Source organism: Argiope bruennichi, chromosome 3, assembly GCF_947563725.1.
Source record: "Argiope bruennichi chromosome 3, qqArgBrue1.1, whole genome shotgun sequence".
Taxonomy (NCBI): domain Eukaryota; kingdom Metazoa; phylum Arthropoda; class Arachnida; order Araneae; family Araneidae; genus Argiope; species Argiope bruennichi.
In genome coordinates, this window is record NC_079153.1 from 33476653 (window position 1) to 33502948 (window position 26296).

Genomic DNA, 26296 nt, shown 5'->3' on the forward strand with positions numbered 1-26296 from the left:
AGTCCAACTATCTGAATAAAATATTCGAAAGAGCAGTCGTTTGCTTAGCTCTTTGAATCATTCATTATTCAAAACAGATGACGCGCATTTGCTAATTTTTAAAAAAATGTGTATGAAATATTTACAAATCCATGGAAACAAAATATGTTTGTTTATATATGTTTATATGGGTTATGTGTGTTTGTTTTTGTATATGGGCCTGTTTAAGATATAATTTCTTCCACTTTTTTGAACACAGAACAGGATTTCATCTGGGGGCATCGCAGATATATAGATGAAAAGCTTTTGGTATGGTGGGTGAATGGTTCTCGCTTTCCGAATGAGTACATTAATGATGTGGGAACGCGTTACCGCCACTTCGGTACCATGATGGTACGTATCGTGTATGAAATGAATTGCAGCGCGACTGTTGACGATCACTAGGTCTCAACCTAACAACCACGATGAGGGCCATTCAGGCACTCAATGAGCTTCGATAGATCGAGGATATGATTAACATAGAATTCAAGTCAGCTAGTTAAAAATGCTGGACACCATTTCGGATATAAGTTTCAGTATTTTAGATTTAAGAACACTTTTAATGATGTTGCCTTGGTAAGAAAGCAGAAATGCGAAAACTAATTATAAAACCGACATCATATTGTCAAATAGGCATGTTTTTAGGTTTCATTAAAATGATTAATGCATGGATATTTTTTTTGTCTTCTAGAAATTCTTATTGTTTGTTATTTTGGTTTCAGTTCCGTATCTAAATGATTCCTTTATAAAACGAATTAGCTGTAAACAGGACTGATAAAAGATTCTCAACAAAAATAAAAATCTGAAAATATTTTTGAATAGATTTAAGAAACAGTAACTTATCCAATTAGTTTTATGTATTGTTTTTGTAAATACAATACTCTTTTCCTAGTAATTGATTTATTTTAATGACCCTTTATTATGAAAAACATCTAATTTAGAAACGGTTAATTGATTAATAAAACCGTTAATACGGTATTCTTACTTTATATCGATTAAGATCTGTTTCAAAATATGTCCTTTAAAAAAATGGGTATCTGAAATATTCCTTTTGTTTGCATCGTTCCGCTTTTCTAAATGCGAAATAGAATTATTTGAAAGAGAGAGTTCGAAAAGATCACTGGAAAAATTAATTCTCTGAAACGCGCTTTGAGAGCGCGTGCTTCCTTGATGCTCGTTTGAATGTAAGGAGATTTTTTTATCACTTGCGTCATGATCTCAGTGAAATATTACTTTTGCGCAAATGAAGACAGCATGCAAATAATGAAAATGATTTTATGATTATGCTGGATAATAAGAACGGAGACAGATAAATTTTATCAAATCGGAAACATTTAAGACATCGATAACGTCTGGAGTAATACATGGACATTTATTCAAAATAAATGTCCATGTATACATTTTTCTATGTATACATGGACATTACATTCTTACTTACATTCTTCATACATTTTTCTATAAACTGTAAAGTAATACATGAACTATTATTTTGAATAAATGTCCATGTATGCATTTTTCTATGTATACATGGACATTACATTCTTACTTACATTCTCCTTACATTTTTCTATAGACTGTAAAGTAATACATGGGCATTTATTTTGAATAAATAAATAAATGTCCATGTGTACATTTTTCTATGTATACATGGACATTACATTCTTACTTACATTTTTCTATAAACTGTAAAGTAATACAAGGACATTTATTTTGAATAAATGTCCATGTGTATATATTTTTCTATGTATACATGGACATTACATTCTTCTTACATTTTTCTATAAACTGTAAAGTAATAAATAGACATTTATTTTGAAGAAATGTCCATGTATACATTTTTCTATGTATACCTGGACATTACATTCTTACTTACATTTTTCTATAAACTGTAAAGTAATACAAGGACATTTATTTTGAATAAATGTCCATGTGTATATATTTTTCTATGTATACATGGACATTACATTCTTACTTATATTCTTCGTACATTTTTCTATAAACTGTAAAGTAATAAATAGACATTTATTTTGAATAAATGTCCATGTATGCATTTTTATATGTATATATGGACATTACATTCTTCTTACATTTTTCAATAAACTGTAAAGTAATAAATAGACATTTATTTTGAAGAAATGTCCATGTATACATTTTTCTATGTATACCTGGACATTACATTCTTACTTACATTTTTCTATAAACTGTAAAGTAATACAAGGACATTTATTTTGAATAAATGTCCATGTGTATATATTTTTCTATGTATACATGGACATTACATTCTTACTTATATTCTTCGTACATTTTTCTATAAACTGTAAAGTAATAAATAGACATTTATTTTGAATAAATGTCCATGTATGCATTTTTATATGTATATATGGACATTACATTCTTACTTACATTTTTCTATAAACTGTAAACCAATAATGCTTTTTCTACTTACATAATATGAATGTTTTGTGCTTCATATTACAATGGGGAGGGGGGTGGAAACAGAATATGGATTCGGGAGTATGCTTTCATGTTCCAACGATTAAATCCAAAAGTTGGTACACAGATGTATAGCGTTGCTGCGTGGCATATAAGACAGTATGCCAAATTTCATCTGTCTGAGTTGTTTGCTTTTCGAGTTATTTCGTTCACATATTAACACGAATACAAATCGTAAAATGATCAACTTCTGAGGAATTTTGTCCAAAGTACAGAATGTTTCTGTGTGTAATGATATGTCTTAATCTAAATTAAAAATTAATTAATTTTCAAATTTTTATCTTAATTTAACCCATATTAATTTCATTCTAAAGTGCTCTCTTATTTCCTGATTCAAATCCATTTTTTTTATTTCACCCTTTAACTGTTTTATTTTCTTTATTCTCTAATAAGATGACACCATCTATTTTGGGAATATTTTCGTATTTTGATTCAAATTAAAATCCATTGAATTCTTGACTTATTTATGTATTCGAAGTAATTTTAATATTGAATTATCTTCGTTATGAATGGTTTATTTTTTAATTACAACTACCAAAATTTGATAAATCGATGCACGATTGACACTCGGACAAAACAGTTAAGCGGTTAATTAATACAACGGAAGCTCTGTAAAACTGTTGTAATTAGCAGGTTTTCACGCTCCATGTAAAGGGATAAAAATCCTTAATGCTTACAAAATTCTTTTAAAGATACCTAAATTCCCCTATTCGTAAGTCTACACATGTCAAAGATCTCATAATACAGTCTACAAATCTCATAATAAAATCACTGAAGGGGAAAATTTTGATCTTTTCCGCTCTTGTTTCGCGATGTAAACGGACGTCATTTTTATTGTCACTTCTTATACATAAAATGTCTCCCGAAGTGAAATAAATCGAATTTTACAATTTCAAAAGTTTCTTCTATTCGGCCACGCAACTACTAAAATATGCTTTACACACACACATATATATATATAGTACAAACCGATTTTAGTGACCAATTAGTTTACAGGGAATATTGATTTATTTAATTACAGTTCACTTTCTTATGCATTACATGATATCCATGATTCCTTCAGCTACGTAATTTCAAGTATCAAATTACGATAGATATTAAAACTGTGTTTTTTACTAGCCTTTTACTTTGTTCTGTTTATTATGTACATGAATCTTCCATAATGGAGTCCACGGCATGATTGAAATCATCAAAAGTGTAATTGTTTAGGTAATCTTTCTTTTAATGGCACGTTGTTTTCCGCGGTTTCTATCGGTAGCTTCTCTTTTTTGTTCCTCGTATAAACTTAGCAGATAATATATAAAATCGCTGTTCCTTAGCTTTAAACAATGGGAAGAAATCAGACGATGAAATATCTAATGAAACAACGAAAACGGTTTGAATTGATGATGATGTCGTGTCCGCGTTACCACGGAAAGGGGGTGCAGTAGCTTTTGAGGGTAAAGACCCCTGAGCACCCGAAGGCAGAAGTCTGACTTCTAGCTCGTATGAAGATGAAACGCACACATTCGCTTGCACAACCCCTTGTTACAAGGGGGCAGATTCACACACCTCACAGATAGAACACAGTAACAACCATGCACGATCCGGGACTCGAACCCAGGACGCCCAGGTCACGGGGAAGACGCACTACCCCTAAGCCAGGACGCTGGCAGCGGTTTGAATTCATTAGAAGGAATAAAAGGAAATACATTTTTGAAAATAATATCAAAGAATTATTTTTAATATAAATTATCGAAATCAAGGATGGCGTTGCTAGAAATATGATTTTTTTTATATTTTAAAATGGTGTTAAATTCATTTTTGTCCAATAATAGTTCTGAAAGTGATCTTAAGAATTAGAAGAAAGTAATAGAACCGAAAGTAATTAATCCTAAATCTCACTGCTTTTGGATTAATTAAAATTGTAAAAAATCACTCAGAGATAAAAAATTTCTTCCCTTTAAAATACAGCTTTTGTGTCAAATTTGGCAACTTCTGGACAAGCATTTTGTTCTAAAGAACGCCAAGATACATACCTACGTTCTCCTTTATTATTAGTAAAAATTATTATTATTAGTGAGTGAAATATCCAATAAAGGCAAATTTAATAATACACAACGTTAATGGTTAATTCACTCTAGAGTCAATAAGCCAGTGTTTATTTTATTACGTTGCATATTTCATTTTCCATTGTGTTTATATTGTTTTGATTGTGATGCAAAATGGAACTCCTTTTCCCGCCAATAATTCAATATATTTTTATTTCGTTCCCGATTCTCCGTTGTTTGAGTGCTCTTGTATTTTGATGAAAATGCTTGCTGAAATTTTTCTCCACTCTAGATGGGTCCAATTTGTAAAAGAACCCACATTTTTTTTCTTCTTCCGACGATTCATTTTGAATATTCGAAGTTTCTGATAAACAAGATCAAAAGGATTTTCTTAATATGAATAAAATCATTGTGACTACATATGTATGTTCTGCATCCCCTTCGAAATAACCAGGCCGGATTCAATTCTATAAATCAAATTAATATTAACGTAGCGTATTTTTGATTTAGAATGGATTTTTTTTAAACTTTTTATTGATTGATGTCCTTCAAAAAACCATGCTTAAAAACCCTTACTGAATTCGTAATGAGTGCAATCGAGCACTGCTTCAAAATAAATAGTTCGGTCTAGAATTTTCGACTTAACTTCCGTTAGCCGGATGTTTTAAACTTAAATAAAGTCATTAAAAGCAAAAAAAAAAAAAAAAACCTAGACAAACAAGTTCTTCAAAGTCGTTTCCGTTCATTTGTGTAAAGCATAGATTAAAATAATTGATAATTTACATATTTTGAATCACACAAGAATATTCGTCCTCTAATACGTTTAAATATAAAGTTATATCTAATTCTGTGAAGCCATGGCATTAAAATTTTTTGTTATATCTACTTTGTGCAATGCGTATATTAATATTTGTATTTATGATATAAGAATATTAATATTTGTATTTATTGGATTGTTTATCATCTTATCAATCCAATAAATGCGAATATAAATTGTATTTTATTTATAATATAATAAATGGCGGAATTATGCATTTGCGATCCCTATCAGTGTATGTTACGGGGTCGTTCTTTTTGTAAGTTAGTCAATTTAGTTAAGCAGTTTAACACAATTTTAACATGTTAATTATATATTTTTGATGAATGTTTTTATTAACTTTGTGAAAATCGTTCATTTTTATTTGTGTTTTATCAATCCAAACTATTCGAATTCATGCTTGTATAGATTACTGATCGAGTGTACATAAATATTTTAATAACTTAGTGTACGCAATGAAACACATTGGAGCCTGATCAATTGTACTAGAAAATATTAATCAGGGTTGCCACTCAAATCTGGAAAAAAAAATTCCATGTGTTTCTTCTGTTTTTCCATTGTACGTATATTCAAGAAACGACGAAATATAAAAATAGTTCTCATGTGCTGGTTATAATGCAATATGATTTTAAGGAGTGGAAAAAGTAAGGAAAGGAAGCAATAATTTAACATTATTCGAATTAATAACATATTAAAAGAAGGTTTATATTTACATAAAAAAACAATTGCTCTTTATTTGTTATATAGAATTTAGCAAAGACAAAATTTATATATTAAGGGGCAGAGGGATATATTACCTCTCAAGTTCTTTGATTATAAGTCACACAATATTAAGGGCTAGGGTGAAATAAAATACAAAACATTTTTGTTTTCGCGATACAAGTGATTTAATGATTACTCAGCAAAAAAATATTGCAATGCAAAATCACTTTTTTTCACTTGTTTCATTTTTGCCAAATCATGCATTTAGGTATCAATTTTTGCAGATTTTTCAGCTATCAGTTTCAATGAGCTAATCCGTAACAAAGACGGTACAACATTTTTGTACGGTCTAATGTACATTTTTTTGCTATTTCACGTTCAGTAAACATATGTAAAAATGATATATCATTGAATGCATTAAAGGATGAATGTGACGCAACAAGTTTTAATGCGCATAAAAATTCAGATTTAAATTATTGCTCTTGAGCTAAAAAGTTCGAAATTAGCTTATTTTTGGACAAAGTTGACACATCACCTTCTTTTCTTTAGATACAGATTCTAACGTTAATTATGGTTTTTTTAGTAAATGAAACACCATTTTGTTCTCCTCCCCTTTTTTTTGTGTAACTAATAAATGCCTGTTTTCCCATATTACTTAGGCATTTTTTTTCGAAGTGAGCAGTGCGCAACAAATGGATTTTGCGGGACCCCTCGAATCCTTTCAGGGTTGATTTTTTTTTCATTCGTCCAATTCGTATTATATACGGATTTTCAGAAACTCATTGTTCAAAAAAGTTCTCTCATCTACTCTTAATAAGCTCACAGTCTCTCAAATAATAAACCATTCCATAAACTGAAGTATGATAGACTAAACATCACAGTATTGCTTCCACAGGTATAATGTTGCTATTCCAGCAAGAGAAATGTAATCTAATCTTTCACACAATTACAGAAGGCTCACGCATACTCATTTTCTGCAATTCAGGAATATTATGGAAAAAGAACAATTGTTTCCCAAATCGAAACTGGACTGATCTATGTAAAAAAAAGGGGAAGAGTATAGAAAAGGTACGAGTTTCCGCATTACACAATCGCTAATGGTATTGTTTCGTTTTTGGAAACGATAACCACGATCTTTTGTTCTTGTAACCTTTAGAGATCGGCATTTTTTAGATAGGAAAAATAAAATTCCTTGTAATTTCGCGGTTTTTATGAAAATTTCTAAATTTCCCTGCATTTTCCTAGTTTTCCAGGTTCTCCCGGTGGCGTGACAACCCTGATTAATATTAATATTTTATAATTCATAGTATTTGTATTTTTACAATTTATTTATTTGTCAACTAGAGAAATAAAGTTCTTTTTTAATTGACCTGATTGAGGGATCCTATAGAAGCCCCAGATAGTTACTTAGTCTGCCTAATCGAAAATCCACCACTGAGTATAGTACAATTATTGTAATAAACTAATAAAAAGGAGAATGAAATAAATTAAACTTATTTTGTCTCAACATGGCCTAAACCTTTAAGTAGTAATTCTAATTAGTAACTCTAATCAAATATATATAATTTTTATCAAGGTTTATTTTGTCGTTATATATTTTACATTACGTCAGGTTTTTATAAATTATTTATCTTTTATTGATTATATTGTATGTAGCACAAAATCAAAATTTTTGTTAATCCATAACCAATTGTTCGCCTTCCACTCTTTAGATAAGTAGGAAAAACGAGGTTAGGGAGCGAATAACAAAATAAATACTGACAAATAGGTCTTATAACATTTGTGGCTTCTTACAAACTTCTCTTGAAATTAGTTGACTTGTGTACTGTAGCAAAATATATGTATACATCAAGGTAAAAATCACATTTATATATGAATATAATTTTAAACTAAAATGCTGCATAAAATACTTTAAAGTACAGAGTTATTAAAAACATTTGCTCTTATTATAAATGCTTATATTATACATGCTTATAATGATCGTCAAGTGGGGGTGAGGTGAAAGAAGTCCGACATGCAGAAAAATGGAAAATAACAATTCCAAGAAAAACATAAAGCACAGTTACGGGGCAAATTAAAAGAATAACACCTATAGAAACTCACAACAAAAGAATACAACAAATCGCAAATTCAAAATAATAATAGCAGTGTGAATGGACAGCTAAAGAATTCGTTCTGCAATCAATATTAAGAGAGAATTGATATCTTGTCAGACTGTTTCCCCTTTTATAATATCACAACAGGATATAAAAGCATCTCATATTTAGGTTAATAATAGAGATATCGCCTTAATTCTTGTATTTTCTAGAATCTTCATTTTTGTCGCCGAATTAATCGCCAAGTTTTTAGCAAAGATTTTTGGTTTGGCATCAATCAGTGGCCTTAAAATAGTTATGAATCTCTAATCATTGCTGTGAGATTAATCGTGCAAGGAAGAAATATTAAGGATTCGCATCGATAAAGGTAGGAAGAAAAGTTTCGAACATATTACAGAAAGGTGCACGGTGCTTCGTTTGCTCTCATAATAATTGTTCCGTACGACTTCCCTTTTTCACGAGGATTACATCCTTGCGAAAGACAGTCCCACAACTGTGTAAAGCCTTTTCTTTGCATATTTTCATTTCTTTAAAGAAATTTAGATAAATACATGCAGAAAAGGCCTCCTCTCCAAGCTCCGACAATCCCCTTTCCAGGTTCAGTCCAGCACTTCATAACAGAATGTGTCGAATTCAAAGAAATTAGAGGAAGACTCATTATGGATTGTAATTTCAACACAATGTTACAATGCCTTAAAAATTTTAAATATTAAAAAAAATGCTGGAAAAAATCTCTAGCCTTTTACCAACAGTTTGAAGATTGTTTCAACTTTTGTTAGTAGTTGTCCCCTTATGCGAAAGTTGCATAGCATATGAGTATAACAGCCAATCACAATAATCCCTGTTTATACGGCTTAGTTCTGTGGCAACAGACTGACTGTCTGAAATTTTAAAAAATCCCTTTCCCAAACATCCTCCAGGCATCAAGGGTTAAGGCAATAAGTCTCAACAGATTTGGCATGTACCAGAACCACTTATACGGCGGTTCTTCTGCAAAATCATGCTTGTAACCTTCAGAGCCCTTCGGTCTTGAAACTGAGTCATCAACCCCAGATCACGGCAAACACCGTGGTCGAGAAAGAAAAGTTTCATCCAAATGTTGAGATAGGCTATTTTTGTCAACTTCATTTCTTACTCTCTGTATACTTAGTAAATTAACGTAATGAGCAATCTGATATTATAGTTGTAGAATTTTCTGCTTTTAAAGATATTAGTTTTATGTTAAAACATATATATAAAAACTTCAGAACTTTTCTCCTTTCTTTTTTCTCACTTCTTTGTTCTGTAGCAATGAATACAATTTTTACAAATTCCTGCAATCAGCCCTTCATCTCTTTTCTCTGCATAAAATATTCATATTTCTGACACTTTCGCAACTGAAACCGCGTGTGAATAGCAGCACAAGGAACTCATTTTCATCGATAACAGGATTTAACCTGCCTTGAGCTATTTTTGTACTTCCTTTAGAGCATGCAAATAGTGAATCATTGTTTCATAAATGAGCTTCATAATTTTCCACTAAGATTGTAATCCATCATTTCCTATTTTCAGCCTTTTGTTAACGTATCGTCAGTAACCTTCACGTATCCTTTAAAGCACACCGGTTGCAGTTAATTACTTTAAATGTGTATTAATACTTTCTGTTTGCTATTTTGGGGATATTGAGTAACAATCGTCAATAAAGTAATGAATTGTAAAGACAAAGTGAATTGACAAATGCGTGCACGTGATAGGAATGTATGCGTTTGTAAAATACTTTTTCATTTAGTTCACTCTAAATAAATCTTTCATTAATAAATCTTCATTAATAAATCTTTCATTTACTATATGTATGAGAATATAAATTATTATAAAAGAAAATTGTTTGAATTTTAGAAGCAATTATTTAACGAATTCTCATACTTATACACTTATATTTAGCATCATTTGCTTATATATGGAAAAGTGGGATTTATAATTGATTTTCCTTTTATAATAATTCGCTTATTTATAAATGAAAGCTTTGAAATTTTATATTCCAGCGTGTTCTTTACGACAATATACTTTAAATATGTTTGAGATTTTATCATCAATAAATAGATAAATTTAATATAATTTTGATTTTATACTCGCTGTCACTTCAATATGTGATCTTCATTGACTTACACCCGTCTTTAATTTGTGAATAATAAATTAAAGATGAAGGAAAAAATAATTAAAATTCAATAAGCGATTCAACTGAAATATTCAGTAATATCTTATTGAATATTTTTGTATTTAAAATGCATTTTTTATCTTGTATTATAAAAAAATTTCAAAAATTAAATCATTAAAAAAATGTTATTTTGTATTTCACAAGAACTATTCGTTTCCGTGGAATTACAAAAAGAATCGGATTTTCGATACTTCAATCCAGGACGATGTCAGAGTCTAACCGCAAGATGCGGGACGCTGGATAGGAAAGGGGTATCTTGAATAACTCAAAATACAAAATAAAACTTAAAACATTAATGATAATGAATGGGACAATTATTTGTGGAATTATCAAAGAAGAAATTCATGACGAGTTAAAAGAAGCACAATTTTACTTATATATATATATATATATATATATATATATATATATCATTTTAAGAAAATCCTATTCCACATATAGCAAAAGTTGGAAAGGAAAATTTTCGAGATGCTTGCATTTTAAAAATTAAAGCTCTTAATTTTTTTTTCATTTGAATTGTTTTTCAATCGTCATTTATATATAAATGTGCGTGCGTGCGCGCGTGTGTATGTGTAAATTTGCATATATTGGTAAATTCAATTGAAATACAATAAACATTTTTAATCTACGACTCATTTTAAGTGAAACAGATAATCACCTACTCCTAAAATAAGACATTTTATATCCTAAATCTCATTAACAAAAATACGCGAAAATATGTAGGGTTCACAATATAGTGAATAATCCTCCAGCTATCAGACCAGAGGGTTGCTATATTAATAAAATGTCAAATTAGTAAAAGTTCAGAAAAAAAAATTCATTTTAATAGAATAAACCTATGTGTTTGTAGCTCAATAGAAAAGTAGTGAATTGTAGTTTTTTAAACAGTTTGTTGTGTAATTCAACAATGATATGCTAATTAAAGTATTAAAAGCTTTATAAAATTGTAATAGTAGATCACAGCCCTCGCTTAATAAGAAGTAAATGTGAGCAATAATAAATAAAAGAATTTCGTCTCCTGCTTAGTAGAGGGGCATCTATCTCTTGGTCCAGCTCGCACGAGCACCAGTCTTAACTGAGGGGGTTTCCACATTCGCCAATAAAAGGGGGCGGCTCTGTAAGTGAGCTTGAACACTATGTTTGCTGCTCAAAACATTCCCTTCTACATAGATAAATATATTGTATTTAAAAATATTCAATTATTAAATAGTATTTAATTATTAATAGTATTTAATAATATATATAAAACAATTCAAAACCTTATTGTTTTTATCTGCAAAGGTAATTTATATCTGCATATTATGTATTGCTTGTTTTAACGTTCTTCAATCGCCCTATCTGAAAATACCTGATTGGTGCAGTTCCAGCTTATCGAAAACTTACTGAATTTTATAATAAAAAGAATGGTATAATTGAAGTATAATCAAAATATTTTCAACATGTCATTACAATACACGTTTCCTATTATCTATTTGACGAGTCAAAAAAATTTCTATTAACAAAAACGATATCTTTAAATTCATTCATATTAAATGGCAGATTTGCATTATTATTATATAACAAACCTTTTTTAATTAATTCAGTAATAAAACAATATAAGAGCAATAAACAATTAATTTACATAATAATAGATATCACAATTATGTTAAGTAAATAATAAGTGCATTTGTAACTTCACATTAATAACGTGAGGTAAAGAACCTAAACACTGGCCGTCACGAACCGGATACATTTTTTGAAAACATAAACAACAGACTTTATTGTTTACAAACAAGCAAGGAATCAACATAAACATTCCCTTATCTGCATTCATGTTCCCAAATACTCATAGCATGTTCGCAAATAGTCATATACGGTGAAGATTTTTCTTGAATTCCTTTAGTTCTGCAGGATTTTTAGCATAAAATAATCGTTTGCTTAAAATTTATGTCAAGGTTGGCCTCATATTAGCAAGTGTTTCATATTCGGTATTTTTGAAAACTTCCACGTGCTGTAAGATCCATTTCTATTTTTGTTTTTCCTTGCGAAATTCAAAAAGCAGTAAATAAATAAACACCTGACGGACCTTCAGCTGCACAAGCCATCCAACGAGCTGTTTTATGCATCTCGCAAGGCGCGACCTTGGAAATGGAATATTGCGAAAACATGAGGAGGAGAAAAACTGTAAACTGAAAATAAATCTCGGGGAAAGGTTGCGAGATACGTTCGCAGGTCGGCAACCTGTTAGATTTCACATGTAGCATAAAGCGGATTCACAGGTTCGAACAGAAATTACAGTGAATTCGTGAAAGTTCGAATAACTGGTTCGATCTTGACCTTTATGAAACACCTCAGACAGTCTCAAAGAGCACTTTAGGGAATTTACATCTGTCTATATGCCAAGAAATGCTTTAGTGATAAGTTGTTGTCAATTGAGTCTGGAAGATTTATTATATGAGCAGACACATCACAAACTAAGGAATTGTAATTGAAGGTTAGAGCAATTTAATATTCAAAAGAAATTCCATCCTGCATTTTTTTTTTTTTTTTTTGTAAAATGTTTTTTTTTTGTATAGCGTATACCAGCGGGATTGGTCTCCACAAATCTTTCTCGCTTACTCTCTAATAAACGTGCCATACCAGAGAACGCCTTATACTGAATTAGCATACAATAGTTACGAAATGTTAAGTTTTGGCTTGTATTTAGCATTTTTCGTGTGATCCTTGGCGAATTATTTGGCGATTAATCCCTGGCATGCAATTAATAGTATCCAAAAATCGAATTTGTGGTTTAGAAAAGTTTTTCTCAATCGATTAAAAAGAAAATTTTAACGTAAAACTACATTTGTAGTCACAAATTTCCATACCAAACTTGACATATTTAAGTCATTTTTTTTTAATTATTGCTTTTATGTATTTCTGAAAGTAAAAGCCGACAGACAGTCAACCTGTAGTTGGATTTGGCTCAAAATTTGACAGATGTCTACTCTATAGATCGATGCACCGAATTTCATCTATCTAGCTCTCTTTGTTTTGTAGTTAATGTGTTAAAATATATTCAAACAGCCAGATACACAGACTTCCTCTGAACGGATTTTGCTCAAACTTGGTGGAAAACTGCAAATTTGGTGTAAAGACCGTATGCCAAATTTCAACCATCTAACTCAAAACGCTTTCGAGTTATCTTTGTCACAAACAAACAGACTGACTTACTGACATTTTCCAAAAATGTGTTTTTCGTACTCAGAAAGATCTAAAACACAGAGATTCGTTAAAATCTCGAGTTCGAATATTTTGACAATTACTCTACTTTCTCTATACTGCGCATACGAGAAAGTAATAACTGACATCTGGAAGAAACAGGAGTTGTATGCATATTTCTTGAATTTTTTCATTCAAATTTCATTCAAATTCAAGAATTTCAAGAATTTAAATTTCATTTTTTATAGTTGTAAAATTAATCAAGCGCAATAAAGGTATAGAAACTACTAGATTTTCTTTAAAAAAATCATTTATAATATAAATAAAACGGTTTTTTAATATATTTAAAACCCACGACCCAAGTAATCATTTGGTTTTTTAAAAAATTATCCCAGACAGTTTCCTGTGAAAGTTTTCGGTTATAATGGTTTGTATAACAGATTTTAATTTAGACTTAAGATTTTATATTATATTTTATCTCCTAAAATGTCTTTATCTCTATTTCCTTATAAAATTGCATTCTTTTAATATGATAATGTTTATAGATTGTCGTATTATCAGTAAATTGTGCATGCGGCATAGTGGAAAAAATTCGTTCAAAACTCTATACAAAGAAGACCATTAGACTTAGAAATAACAGGAGCAGGTGTTTATTTATTCCTATTTATTTATTTTTATAATAACGCGTATTTACTAAGAAAGAATTTTCAAAAAAAAATTATTTGATACCTAATTTTAAAAAATTAACCAATATCTTAACTCTTTTCTTTGATAATTTTAAAGCGTATTATTTCGCAAAAATTTTTAAACTTCGAAAAATTAATTTTTTAATTCTATCAATTTTTATATAAAATATCTTCTATGATTTTAATAAAATTTAGAATTATAAAAAGAGAAAGGAGGGGTCGTTAAACATTAAAGCTAAAAAAGCTTTTATGAAAAATACTGTGTCCACTTCAGAAAGATAGTCTTGAATTCACTACGGTTGGGGGGGGGGGTAGCTTTATTTCAGAACAGCTAACTGAATTTAGAATTCAACGGTATTTATTTTCTTAAAAGTGCAATAAAATTTTTCATTATCTTTAACAGCAATTTATGATATCTTAAACTAAATGAAAACATCTGCCGCTTAATAAAATAGAAAATCGCTAAATTACAACATAAACTGAATATTGGTACCAAAGCTACGTTGAAATAATCTGACTTTAAAACTTCAGCTTAAGTAAGCTTACGAAATGTGTATGGTGAAATTACGCTCTTATTAACTTGCGACACAAGCCAACTGACGAATAATATCCAGAGTAACACTGATAAGAAAATTTTTGAGAGATTCGATCTACTGATCTTTAAACATTGAAAATATTAAGAAACAATCACACGCAACTCAAAATGAAAATTATGAAGGTTGTGTTATAATAAAATGGGTGGCATGTACGTCCTCCACGTATTTTCTACTTCTTTTTCAAAGATTCATTTTACAGGAAGAAAACTGATATATTCAGTAGACTATCAGTAATTTAGTTTTTCGTTAATTCTTCATACTTGTGTCCAGTGTTTGTAAACGCATTAATATTAAAAGGTTGAAGAAGACGTAAGAGGAAGAAGTCGATTTTTAATAATGGGAAGAAGCCAAGAAAAAACAACTCACTGCATGCTGATTTTGGTCACCTTGGTAACCATGACGTAAGCAGAAAGGTTTTTAATCATACAATCTAATAGTATTTATTAGATACTCTAGTAGTAATAGTATTTATTAGATCTCTACTTTTTTTTTAATTTGTCTTTTATTTCAATAGATATATCTTGGAAAATTATGTTGTAAAATTGTTGTATTTTATAAAATTTTATGAAAAAGTATTTTTTGCGTTAAAAATATTATACATCAAAGGATCCCGAGAAACGTCGGGTATATCAACTAGTAGATAAGTAATATTACGAAACGGATCGCTGAGAATGAGAGATGTCTAAAGCATGGAGAAACGTAAAAGTTTCGGTGTTTTTTTTTGTTGTTGTTGTTGTTGTTGTTTTTTCTTACGACTGCATTACTTCATATTTGTACTCGCACACCAGAAATTAAAAAAAAAATTAAACACATGCTGAAATATTTTATACCATTTTTGTTTTTGATGCATTTTGTTTTATTCTTATTTAATTGCATTAATTCTTCTGAATTGTTCTTAAAAAATATGGGCATTGTAACATGTATACTTGACACCAAAATCGAGATTTGTTCGAATTTTGATTTTAAACAATTAAATAAAAGAAAAAAAGGCTGAAAATATATACTTAAATCTTTTACTCAAAAAAATCATTAAAATCATTAACATGCAACATTAGCACATATTACAGAGACAACAGTTTAGCTTAGTAATGTTATTAAATAAGAAACGAATATAGAAATGCTACACGTCATGGGTATTAGAAAAAAACATGCGACAAGAGCAGATGCCGCGCTAGAAGCAGATGTCAAACATTTATTATCTTGAACATTGTGTCGTCTGAGTGAGAGGAAACTGATACAAAGCTTCGTTTATATTTTTAAGACTAATATACTCAAGTTTCGTTATTTTGTTGAATCTTTTTATTAATGTTATTCAGTGAAAACAGAATAATATTTTTGTTGCTCAGTTATTGTGTAATCTTATCTCCCAATGGACTCTGGACTTTAAAGTATATTTTATTTGAAATAAATAAATATGCCATTTGGTATTTTCATATTTAAATTTATATTAATTTATATACATTCAAATAATATTTCATATTACTTTTTAATACCGTTTTCATATTAATTAAATATCCATATAAGAAATTCTGCAGTCTCAAACTTTGCCAGAATTTTTTAAAAAGACAATAATAACATTCTTATTGGCTTCGTCAGATTTCAGCAGAACATTCGTGCGAAAATAAGCATCAAAGAAGAAAACACAATGAATGGGAAACAAACCTAAGAGAATTCATTTTGATATGAAACAAATTAATGTTCCTTTTCGGATAGGTTTTTGTTTCCAAAATTCTTTGAATTTTGTATTTATTCTGAAAAAAAGGTAATATATCATTCTCGGAAAAGATGCACGTTCGTGAATGTTCGCAACCTAATCGTTTTTGATTATTCACACACTTGATGCTTAGTCGCCGCTTCTTGAACACAACTTTACTGACTATACAGATTAGGGCTGCTATCGAAGTAGGTAATTCTTTTTTTTATTGCGTTGTTACTTTAATATACATTACTTCAATATATATATATATATATATAATAATTTCGAATCCTGTCGGCTTTTTAATATATGTATTATTTGTTGTGAAGCATGATGCAGTTTGAAGACAATGAAGATACTTTTAATTTCGTGACGTCGTTTTATTCATTTTGAAGAAGCAAGCATATGTACAAGCGACGAGCATACAGAACGACACAGAAAGGAATGAGGAAAAAGCTCTTGGACATTTTATCCCTGGTCTCATATAACCTATGATTTTGATAGGGAAAATATTTCTTTACAGTGCTAATGTATTATGAGATTTCGGTAGGGATTTTCGTTACACGGGTGGACAAGGTAGGGGAAACACAGGGAGATTTTAAAAAAGAATTTGCTTTATCAGCGGTATGTTATCTCTTCACGCGTAGTGTGGGAAAGTTAGATTTTAGCTGATTCAACAATTTAACAAAGCTTCTCTTGAATTAATTAAGTAGAGACAGTGGAATTGGATCACGAAATAAGAGAATATTTTAGAATGAAGTTACTATGGGCTAAATTAAGATGAAGTTACTATGAAAATTAATTAAATTGAAATTAGAGTTAAAATATCATTATATATATATATATATATATATATATATATAATGATGCATGCATTGATATATATATAAATATGCATTGTCTTCGTAAATTACCAACTTTAAATTTCACTTTTTTTATATATATTCACTATGTATAAGTACGTATATGGACTTAGTATAGTTACATCGGTGTACTGTTAAAATTCAAAGAATAGGATGTTATTCAACATTAACGTGATTTAAAAGTGCGGGATTCTTCCCCACACATAGTTTCAGAATAGAACATTAAAATGAAGATAATGAATATGTTTATTTATTAGGTAGATTCCTATAGGAAGACTACTATTGCAATGGTTCATGAAATCATGCACAACATTAGCAAACTTTCTGCAGATATTCACTGATAATGGTTCCTAGAACCCAAAATCACCCTTTGTTCAAAAGTTTATATAGTACTGTGCGAATTAATTGGGACAAACACAAAAATTTTCGCAAATGTTGTTTAATTAGTATAGACTAACTTACATGCACGGTATAGCAATCTAATACAAAATATGTCCTCCTCTAGCCTGAATGAGACCCTATACACGGTTTGGCATGGATTCAACTAAATTAGAGCATAAATGTTTGATCTCATCACTACGAAACCAAACTTTTATAGCATTCTAAATCATTGTTTTCTTTGTTGAGCAGTCCATTTTACTCACACGTCTCTTTACAATGCTCCACAAATTTTCGATGGGATTTACATCAGGAGAATTACCAGGCCGATCGAAAGTACCGTTATTTTCTGTTTTTGAAAAAAATTCGTTGTTAGCTTAGAAGTATGGCATGGAGCAAGATCTTGTTGATAGATACCAACACCACAAGCTAACGCTTGCATCATAGGCATAATTTTACTTTCTATTATAGAAATGTATTGTTTAGAGTTCATCATTCCTTCAACTGGTACTAAGTTGCCAGGTCCTCCAAAAGTAAAACAACCCCAAAACATCTGTTTCTGAGAGTGCCTAACTGTTTGAATAAGATGTTGTTCCCTGATGGGTTCTCCACCACTTAGCCTGAAAACTCTTGGTTGAAACCCTTGCACAAGAAAATGCGTTTCGTCGCTGAATACAACCTTCTTCCAATCTTGTGCAGTCCAGGATTGATATTTCCTGGCCCAATCCAAATGTTTTTTCTTCATTGCAGGTGTTTATAACTGTTTTTCGTTTGGTTTCCTTGCAAATCTCCCAGCTTCAATAGGCCTTCGTCGAACTGTCGATGAATCCACGCTCACACTAGTAACTACTAATTCTCTCTGAAGATCTCTACTTGTTTCATAAGGATGCATTGTACTAATTCGTACAAGAAATTTGCCTGTTCGAAGTGTGGTCTTGCGTTTGCGTCCACATTTACTCTTTCCTTTTGGAGGCATGTCCCAAAATACTAAATTAATAATCCTAGAAACACTGGATTTTCCAACTCCAAATGCTGCTGCAATATCCCTCACAGTCATAGAAGTATGCTGACTAAAGGTAACAATTCTTGTCTTTTTCCTGGAAGTGATATACATTTTTTTAATACACGTCAGAAGGAGACAATAGAAAAATAAATCAAATTACCGCCTCATTTAGACGAACAACTTTTGTATTTAAAGTTTTTCGATAACTGCAATATCTTAAGAATTAGGGGCTAAAAAAGTGATTTTTATAAGCCCTAATTTTGCCTGAAATTGATTCATGAAATATTAACTTAGATGAAAAGGAATCTTTCTTTGCCTTCCAGCCTATTGAGAGGAATTTTTTTTCTTTACATTTAAGTTAGATACTGACAATCTGTAATATGCGTTTCCCTGGGGATACGCAACAAAGTTGAGGAGATGCGCTAAAAGAATGTTGATAATCGTTGTTGGTAGTGTTGGTAAGTAAATAAAAGGAAAAAAATTATTTTTCCATGTTTTTGTGAAATTTGTAAAGTGTAATAAATACTGACTATGAAAAGAGACAAAGTGGACTAAGATGTAATAATTGATTACCACTGTCTTATTGCATGTAAAGGCATGATTCCAATGGTGTAATTCCGATCAGTTGCCTAGGACCATAGTCATGTCGATTTAAAAAACATATACTATCTAATTGTTTGCCAAAAGCAAAAAAAAAAAAAAAATGCAAATTTTATTAATTACAAAGTATTATTATTATAATGTTCGTTTATGCTGAAATAATACAATTATTAGTAAAGTAATTAATACAATTAATTATATATTTATAATATAATAGCAATTATTCCTTTAAATTCTGTTACAAATGTTATTAACCTACTTGCTACTATTACTACTACCTACTACTATAATAAAAATATATTCAAGTATATTATAAATATAGTCAATATAAATATTATAAAAATATACTAAATTATAAAAACATTCGCCAATTTGGCGAAATTTTTTCTTGGCACTTATTGGTCACCGTTACAACCGACAAGCACCAAAAATTGTTTATGAAAGCAATATAAAATATGCTTTGTTGCATTTTCTGGTGACTTACTGATTAACTACGTCGTTCAGAAAATTAATTCATTTCTCTCCGTGTTCTTATTTCTCAAGATTTCCGGTGTTTCAAGGATCGTATTTTCAGAGAATACCATTTTTAATGGAGAAGAATTAAGTTTCGAAATCGTTTGCTCAAACATTTGCAATACGTATTACTCAATTTCTAAGCAGGATAGTGACACAAAGATTTTCCTTCTTTGAACAAAAGATTTTCGGGAGAATATTTTGATTTGATTGTCTGTGATTATAAGGAACAACTGTGAATTGGTATACATTTCTGGGGAATTTTAATATTTATTTTATTCTTCTATGTACGTATTATTTTCATTATTTCAAAAAGGCTTTTAAGTCAAACTTTAGATCATCAGAAATTTTCTTATACTTTATTAAAATACAAGTTCTTATACTTTAATAAAATACATGTTAATTGAATCAAAAATTTTTTTAATTGATAATTATTCAGTATGTTAGAGTTTTAAAGCTTTAACTACCAAACGAAATATTAGTAGCAGATGATATTTCTATCTAAATTTGCTATTAGAAGGCTTACCATCATAATGTAATTCTAACCAGTTAACTGTTTTTGATAGTATACTCGTCATGGAAAAAGTACAACATTTTTTTTGTTATGACGAGTTTATTCGTCAGGAGTAATAAGTAGTGATAATTAGCATTATGAATTACAATGTTAGCAAAAACTCAAACATATTCGTAAATTTCAAGATGTTTAACATATTTTGAGGCCAAGTCGAAAATAAAGGAACAAATAAAAAATAATTTATAATTATTATCAAAAATAACCCGCATATATTGTTTGACAACGGATTCTAAAACCCACCGCGCTTTTGCGCATGCGTTAGGATGGGTTTAATTTAATGGAATATTTACATTTAAAAACAAGATAAACACGGATTACTTGCAGACTGAATTAAAATAACACGGTCAGCGTGAAAAAAAAAATGAACAAAAAAGTATCTTATAGGGCGAAAATCAAGGCCAAAGAATGACGAAAAATTCCGGAAATGCTCTCATTCTTCCGCGTCTTTCCCCTTAATGAGATAAAATCGTCTTGTTTTTCTTAAATGTATACCTGTGTTGTATTATTCATCCAATTTTTTTTTATTTCTTTTCGTTCATATGCAAAAGAATATATATATATATGTTAGTTTAAGTAAATAAATAAATTTGATTATTGAAATAAAAGAATAAGTCATTTATTTTATTACATCGTAATTTCATATTACACGTACTCTGTGTTTAACGAATATACTCGCCATCGCTAAATTTTTGCCACACAATTTAGATACGCATTTTCCGAAGAGGTCCAAACAGTTAGCTGGTTAAATAAAAATAAGTGTGGCTATGTTCTACATCTGCTTCTAAATAATTGAGCAGAATTGAACCAAACTTTATACACTTATTGATTAAGATAAGAGAAAAAATATTGTCAACTTTACAAAATGTAAAAGTTAATTAATATTCAATTAGAAATAAACCGAAATTTCCTCGTTTTTTCCCCGGAGTAATTTCGGAGCAAATTATTTTAGAAGAAATATATTCATACTATTTTAAATTTCAAAATTTTACCTTTCCATTGATATTAAATTATTGAAGTGCAATTTTTTTCTCCAGTTTTTATTTATTTTTTCAAAATACAATAAATAATTGGATAAATGTAGATAATCAAAAAATTTTTTAAAAAATTATAGTTACTGTTACTAAACAACGGTGACATTTTAAACTACTTTATTTTTTATTTTTTTATTTCATTCTTAAGAATATTTTAGCAACGTTATCATTAGTTAAAAAAAATTCCACAGTTCCTTTACTTCAAATAAATCAGCAAACGATAAAATAAATGTTTATACAATATAATACTTTATAGAAAATAAGCTAAGCTAAAAAAGTATTTACAGATGCGTTAATATTCTGATATTAAATAAATTTTTAGTTTTCGCACACGACACATAATTAAAACTTTGCTCAGAAATAATGAAATATCAGCAAAGTTATAATGAAATTTTATCGTAGTTAATTAAAAAATTTCACTACCAGCAAAAATATGCATTTCAAGTAGTAAATAATAAATATCTGACTTGCTTTACTTGGTTTTTATGATTAAACGAAGTGAATAACTTCGGGGAAAAGGGTGATTCATGTTCTTTCAGAACATTTAATTAAGAATTTGTATTATAGCTTTAATTCTCCATTTGTAATAGTAATAAACCTATCATTTTTTTTAAAAAAAATACCACGATAGAGTTTATTAACCCTAATTACTGGACCGATTTCAAAAATTTTATTTCATATGAATGCTCATGATCCCCCGATAATGTTATCAATGGCCGTTTACGTCCTGCTTCTCCATTTCGAAAGATATTGCAAAATAAAGCTTTGGAATAGCCTGCAATTTCAATAACTGGGACGATTTTGCTAATTTTTGTAGCCAACTTGCCAAATGCTCTATCAGTCAGAATACTCTATTGAGTTATTAAGTAACTTTTATTTCTGTTATTTAACTATACTTTTGTTGGGATAAGAGGCAGTTTATCAAAGTTGATTAACGTGGCTGAATTATTTTTAATGTCTGTAATATAGAAGCTATCTTCAGCATCTATATTGCAGACATTAAAACATTTACATCAATACATTTTGAAGAACTACATCTTAGCAAAACAAAAAGTGCTATTTTAAATGATGACTGTATAATATCTGAGGAACATTCTGCTTAAAAAGCAAGTGGTGAAATTATTTGGAATAAAAACTGGCGGAATCGGCCTAATTGTTGAGGCTGAGAATTCTATAGAGAAATTGTATAGAAAAAATTGTATAGAATGAAATAGAATTGTATAGAATTGTGAAATAAACCAAATTCCGTGTAAAGACCGTATACCAAATTTCAATTATCTAGCCCAAAGCGCTTGTGAATTATCTTTGTCAAGGACAATGGGCATTTTCTAAAAATAGGTTTTTCAACTCATTGAGATCTAAAACGTGGAGATTCATCAAAGTCTTGAGTTCGAAATTTTTGACATTTACTATACTTTCTATATATTACGTATTCGAGTAAGTAATAAAAACTGAAGAATTTGCTTCAGTATTTGTAACTGAGGAATGGGTGTTTTTGATTTTTACCAATTTTATAAATACATATAAGATGGGCAATCAGCTGGACACTTAAACGGCTAGTTAAATTTAAATTCAAAATATTTCGTGCCGAAATACTTTTGTTATATTTAAAAAGAACACGACGAGATAACCAAGATCTTAAAGATAGAAACATAAGATCATAGCATAAAGTAACCCTTGAAGATTTTTACAAGAACATTGAAGCGAAATAGGTCACTATCACTAAGTACAGTTGCACTACTACAACTGGATTATCAAGCGGTTGGTTATCTGTTGTTTCATAACATTTTTTTACAAATAACGAGCCTTAGTCAACTGATAGCCGGCTGGCAGCTGATAAAATGTTTGTTTTCTTTCCGCAGCCAAAGGATGTCAACCGTTTGCAGCCGGCAGCGCATGCGTAGAGCTATTGACTTTTTATGGAGGGATAAAAATACTTTTAGGTAAAGATGGAATAAAAGTGGTGTTCAAGCGCTTGTCTGAGAAACCTTCAGCTATGACATTTTTTTTTCCTTGAATTCTCAGAAAGATTAAGCCTAATCATTCTCAATTTTCTTTTCTTTTCTTTTTTTTTTTTTTAACATATTGATACTCAAAAGTATCACTGTGAATCGATACTCAAAAAGTATCGACTATGTGTACAAAAATTTCAAAATTAAGATTTTAGTCCATTGCTCTTTGTTTTATGTTTTGTCCGTTAAGAAAACCTAAAACACGTAATGAATAATAATTATAATAATAATCATTACATCTAATGATGCCATTTATTAGATTGTAAATTCACGTTAAATAAATAAATATATAAATCATTAGTAATTTTTACAGATGAATGTCAAATAAATCGCTTGAGTAACAACTTAAATAAAGTTAAACAAATTATTGTTAAAATAAAAAGGACTTAGTTTTTATTTAATGTTAGATTATGCTTAAAAGTGGAATATAATTATAAGAGTTTTTGGAATTCAAATTGAATTAATTGCAGTTTTTTTAAATACATTTTATTGTTTATTGCAATTTATTCGAAATAAAGTCATCCAAAAAACAATTGTTGATGCCGAATTCTTGATAATTGAAATCACAAAGATAAAAAAAGCATCTCTCAATCAGAAAAAGTGAATACATTAAACTCAAACGATAATTCAATGAAGTCGTGCAAAATATTGCTTGCACAAAAATGGTGGCATCATTTTAACATTACAAAAAATTTTTGTAGGTTAAAAAAAATATCAACAAAATAATATATAAAGATGACTGTCTGACTTGAAGATGACTTTCAAACACATCTACTGTTTTGATCTAATTTGTATAAAATTTGGCGCACATGCGATTCAAGATAAAAGGGCAGTCTCTATCAACTGTTTAAAAACTAATTATAATATATGTTAATTAAAAATTAGTCAATTTCTGATGATTGTCACCTATATCTTCCGAAAATATTGCTTTGAAAATATAACTTTATAAACGTCTTAAATTTCAAAAAATAATTTTTTATTGATGCCTATTTCATTTCATTCATCATGCCTAATTCATAAAAAAAATTTATGCAATTTTAAAAATTTTTAAATTAATTTGATACATTATCTGTAACAATACTTTTATTACAATTTTGAAATTCAAATTAATTTTTATTCTCCCATCAAGCCATTCAACCCTGTATTTTTGCCAAAGTTAAATTTTTTTTTTACTTCTGCTTTTATTTCTCTGTACCTCTAGTTTTTAATTTGCTCGCGCAACAGTTTCTATTGGACTAATCAAATTAAATTCATATTTTTGGCTATTATTAAAGTGCATGAAATTTTACATTACAGCGTGCCCATTAATAATTTAATCGCTAGAAATGCTAATATACCAAGAAAACATAGTGTTCGCCAAAAGTAACTAGTTGTATTACTAAAACAAGTAGAAATGTAGAATTAAGTAATCAAGAAAAAAAGATCTGCAGTGTCGTAAATTATTAGAGGGAAAGATAGCAAAAAGTTTCCTATTGTTGTTTCAAAATAAAATCCTATTTTATCCTTAAAAAACAATACTTGAATGAATGACTTATGACCATTCAACCAAGAAAACTCTTTGCACAAATGAAACATTCAAAAGAAAATAGTAAAGCATTTTTGTTTTGAAAAAATTTATCGTGGAGGGAAAAAATGCCTTAAAGCAATCATTTTTTTTTTATTTAAGCTAAAACTTAAATAGATGTTATTATTAAAATTATCTGCAAAGCAACTGAAAACATGTTTGAAACTTATTATTTTGGTATTTGGAAATGCTGCCAAAAAAAAAAAAAGAAAAAAGACAGAATGAAAGAAAGAAAAGGAAACGAATTGTACTTTGGAAATGTTTTGATATGAAAATGTTTTGCAATTTTGGAGAAATTTACCGTTAAAATTGAAAAAGTGTTTAAAATTTGCTTTTCAGAATTATTTCAAATGATTTATTATTATTACAGATTAAATTCCGATGAATACGTGAGCAATCTTCCTATGTTTTCTAAACCAGAATTTTAAAAAATGATTGCATAATCATTTTTGTCATTAATAAAAACAAAAATATAAAAATTGTTCTATAAAAATAGAATAGAGATAGAAAAGTATGAATAGGTGATTTTAATTATTTTTCAAATTATTACTTATTTTTATTAAATAATGTAAGAATATTTTACATTCAAGTCAATTAACTGATTGTTTTACATAAATGAAATACATCTCGGAAAATTGGAATAAAAAAGAAAATACTAACCCTAACTAACAACTCATAAAAAAATTAGAACGAATGAAATGTAAAAAATGTTCTACGCATCATTAATTATCAATTTAAACAATCTTGCATAATTTAGACAAAAGTTTAAAATCGTTTGCGCAACTTTGTTGTTATATCTCATATTTTTCAGCCATAATTCGATCTAAATTAGATACACAAATTAAATTAAAGATTAATATAATTCTTGTAAAGCATATTAAAATTAAATACGAAGCAGCAGTTATATAATTTTTGTATTATTCGTGTTTAATGTTAAAAATTAACGATTATCGAACCATTCAATCACAGCAATTATCTATCTCTCGTTGTATCTTTCATAGAGATATAGTGAACCAAGATAAATGCTCAAAACGTCAATGATTCTAAACAATAGTAAAACTTAAGACCAGAGATCAAAGAAGAGAAAAGCGAGCACATGAAAATATTCGGTTATCGCGCCAAAAAAATCGCCTAAGATTACAAATTATTGTAACCAGCGAAAAGTCACCATAAAAAAACTAATATTTTATTAAGTTTGCTAATGGCGTGTATTTAAACCGCAAGTTAGCCAATGACATGTAGTTAAACCC

The 26296-nt window shown here is 29.3% G+C and overlaps 1 protein-coding gene across 3 annotated transcripts in view; it reads left to right on the top strand.

Annotated features, from left to right (window-relative positions):
* Positions 1 to 26296, top strand: part of LOC129964246 (uncharacterized) — a 146869-nt gene that overhangs the window by 71903 nt on the left and 48670 nt on the right. The window contains exon 1 of one of the 3 annotated variants that reach the window (XM_056078987.1): positions 14904 to 15213. The exons of the other annotated variants lie outside the window; for them this stretch is intronic. Coding sequence (XP_055934962.1) covers positions 15149 to 15213 — 65 coding nt within the window. The 5' untranslated portion in view covers positions 14904 to 15148. Of the gene's footprint in view, positions 1 to 14903; positions 15214 to 26296 lie in introns of those variants that run through there. 3 annotated transcript variants of the gene reach the window in all.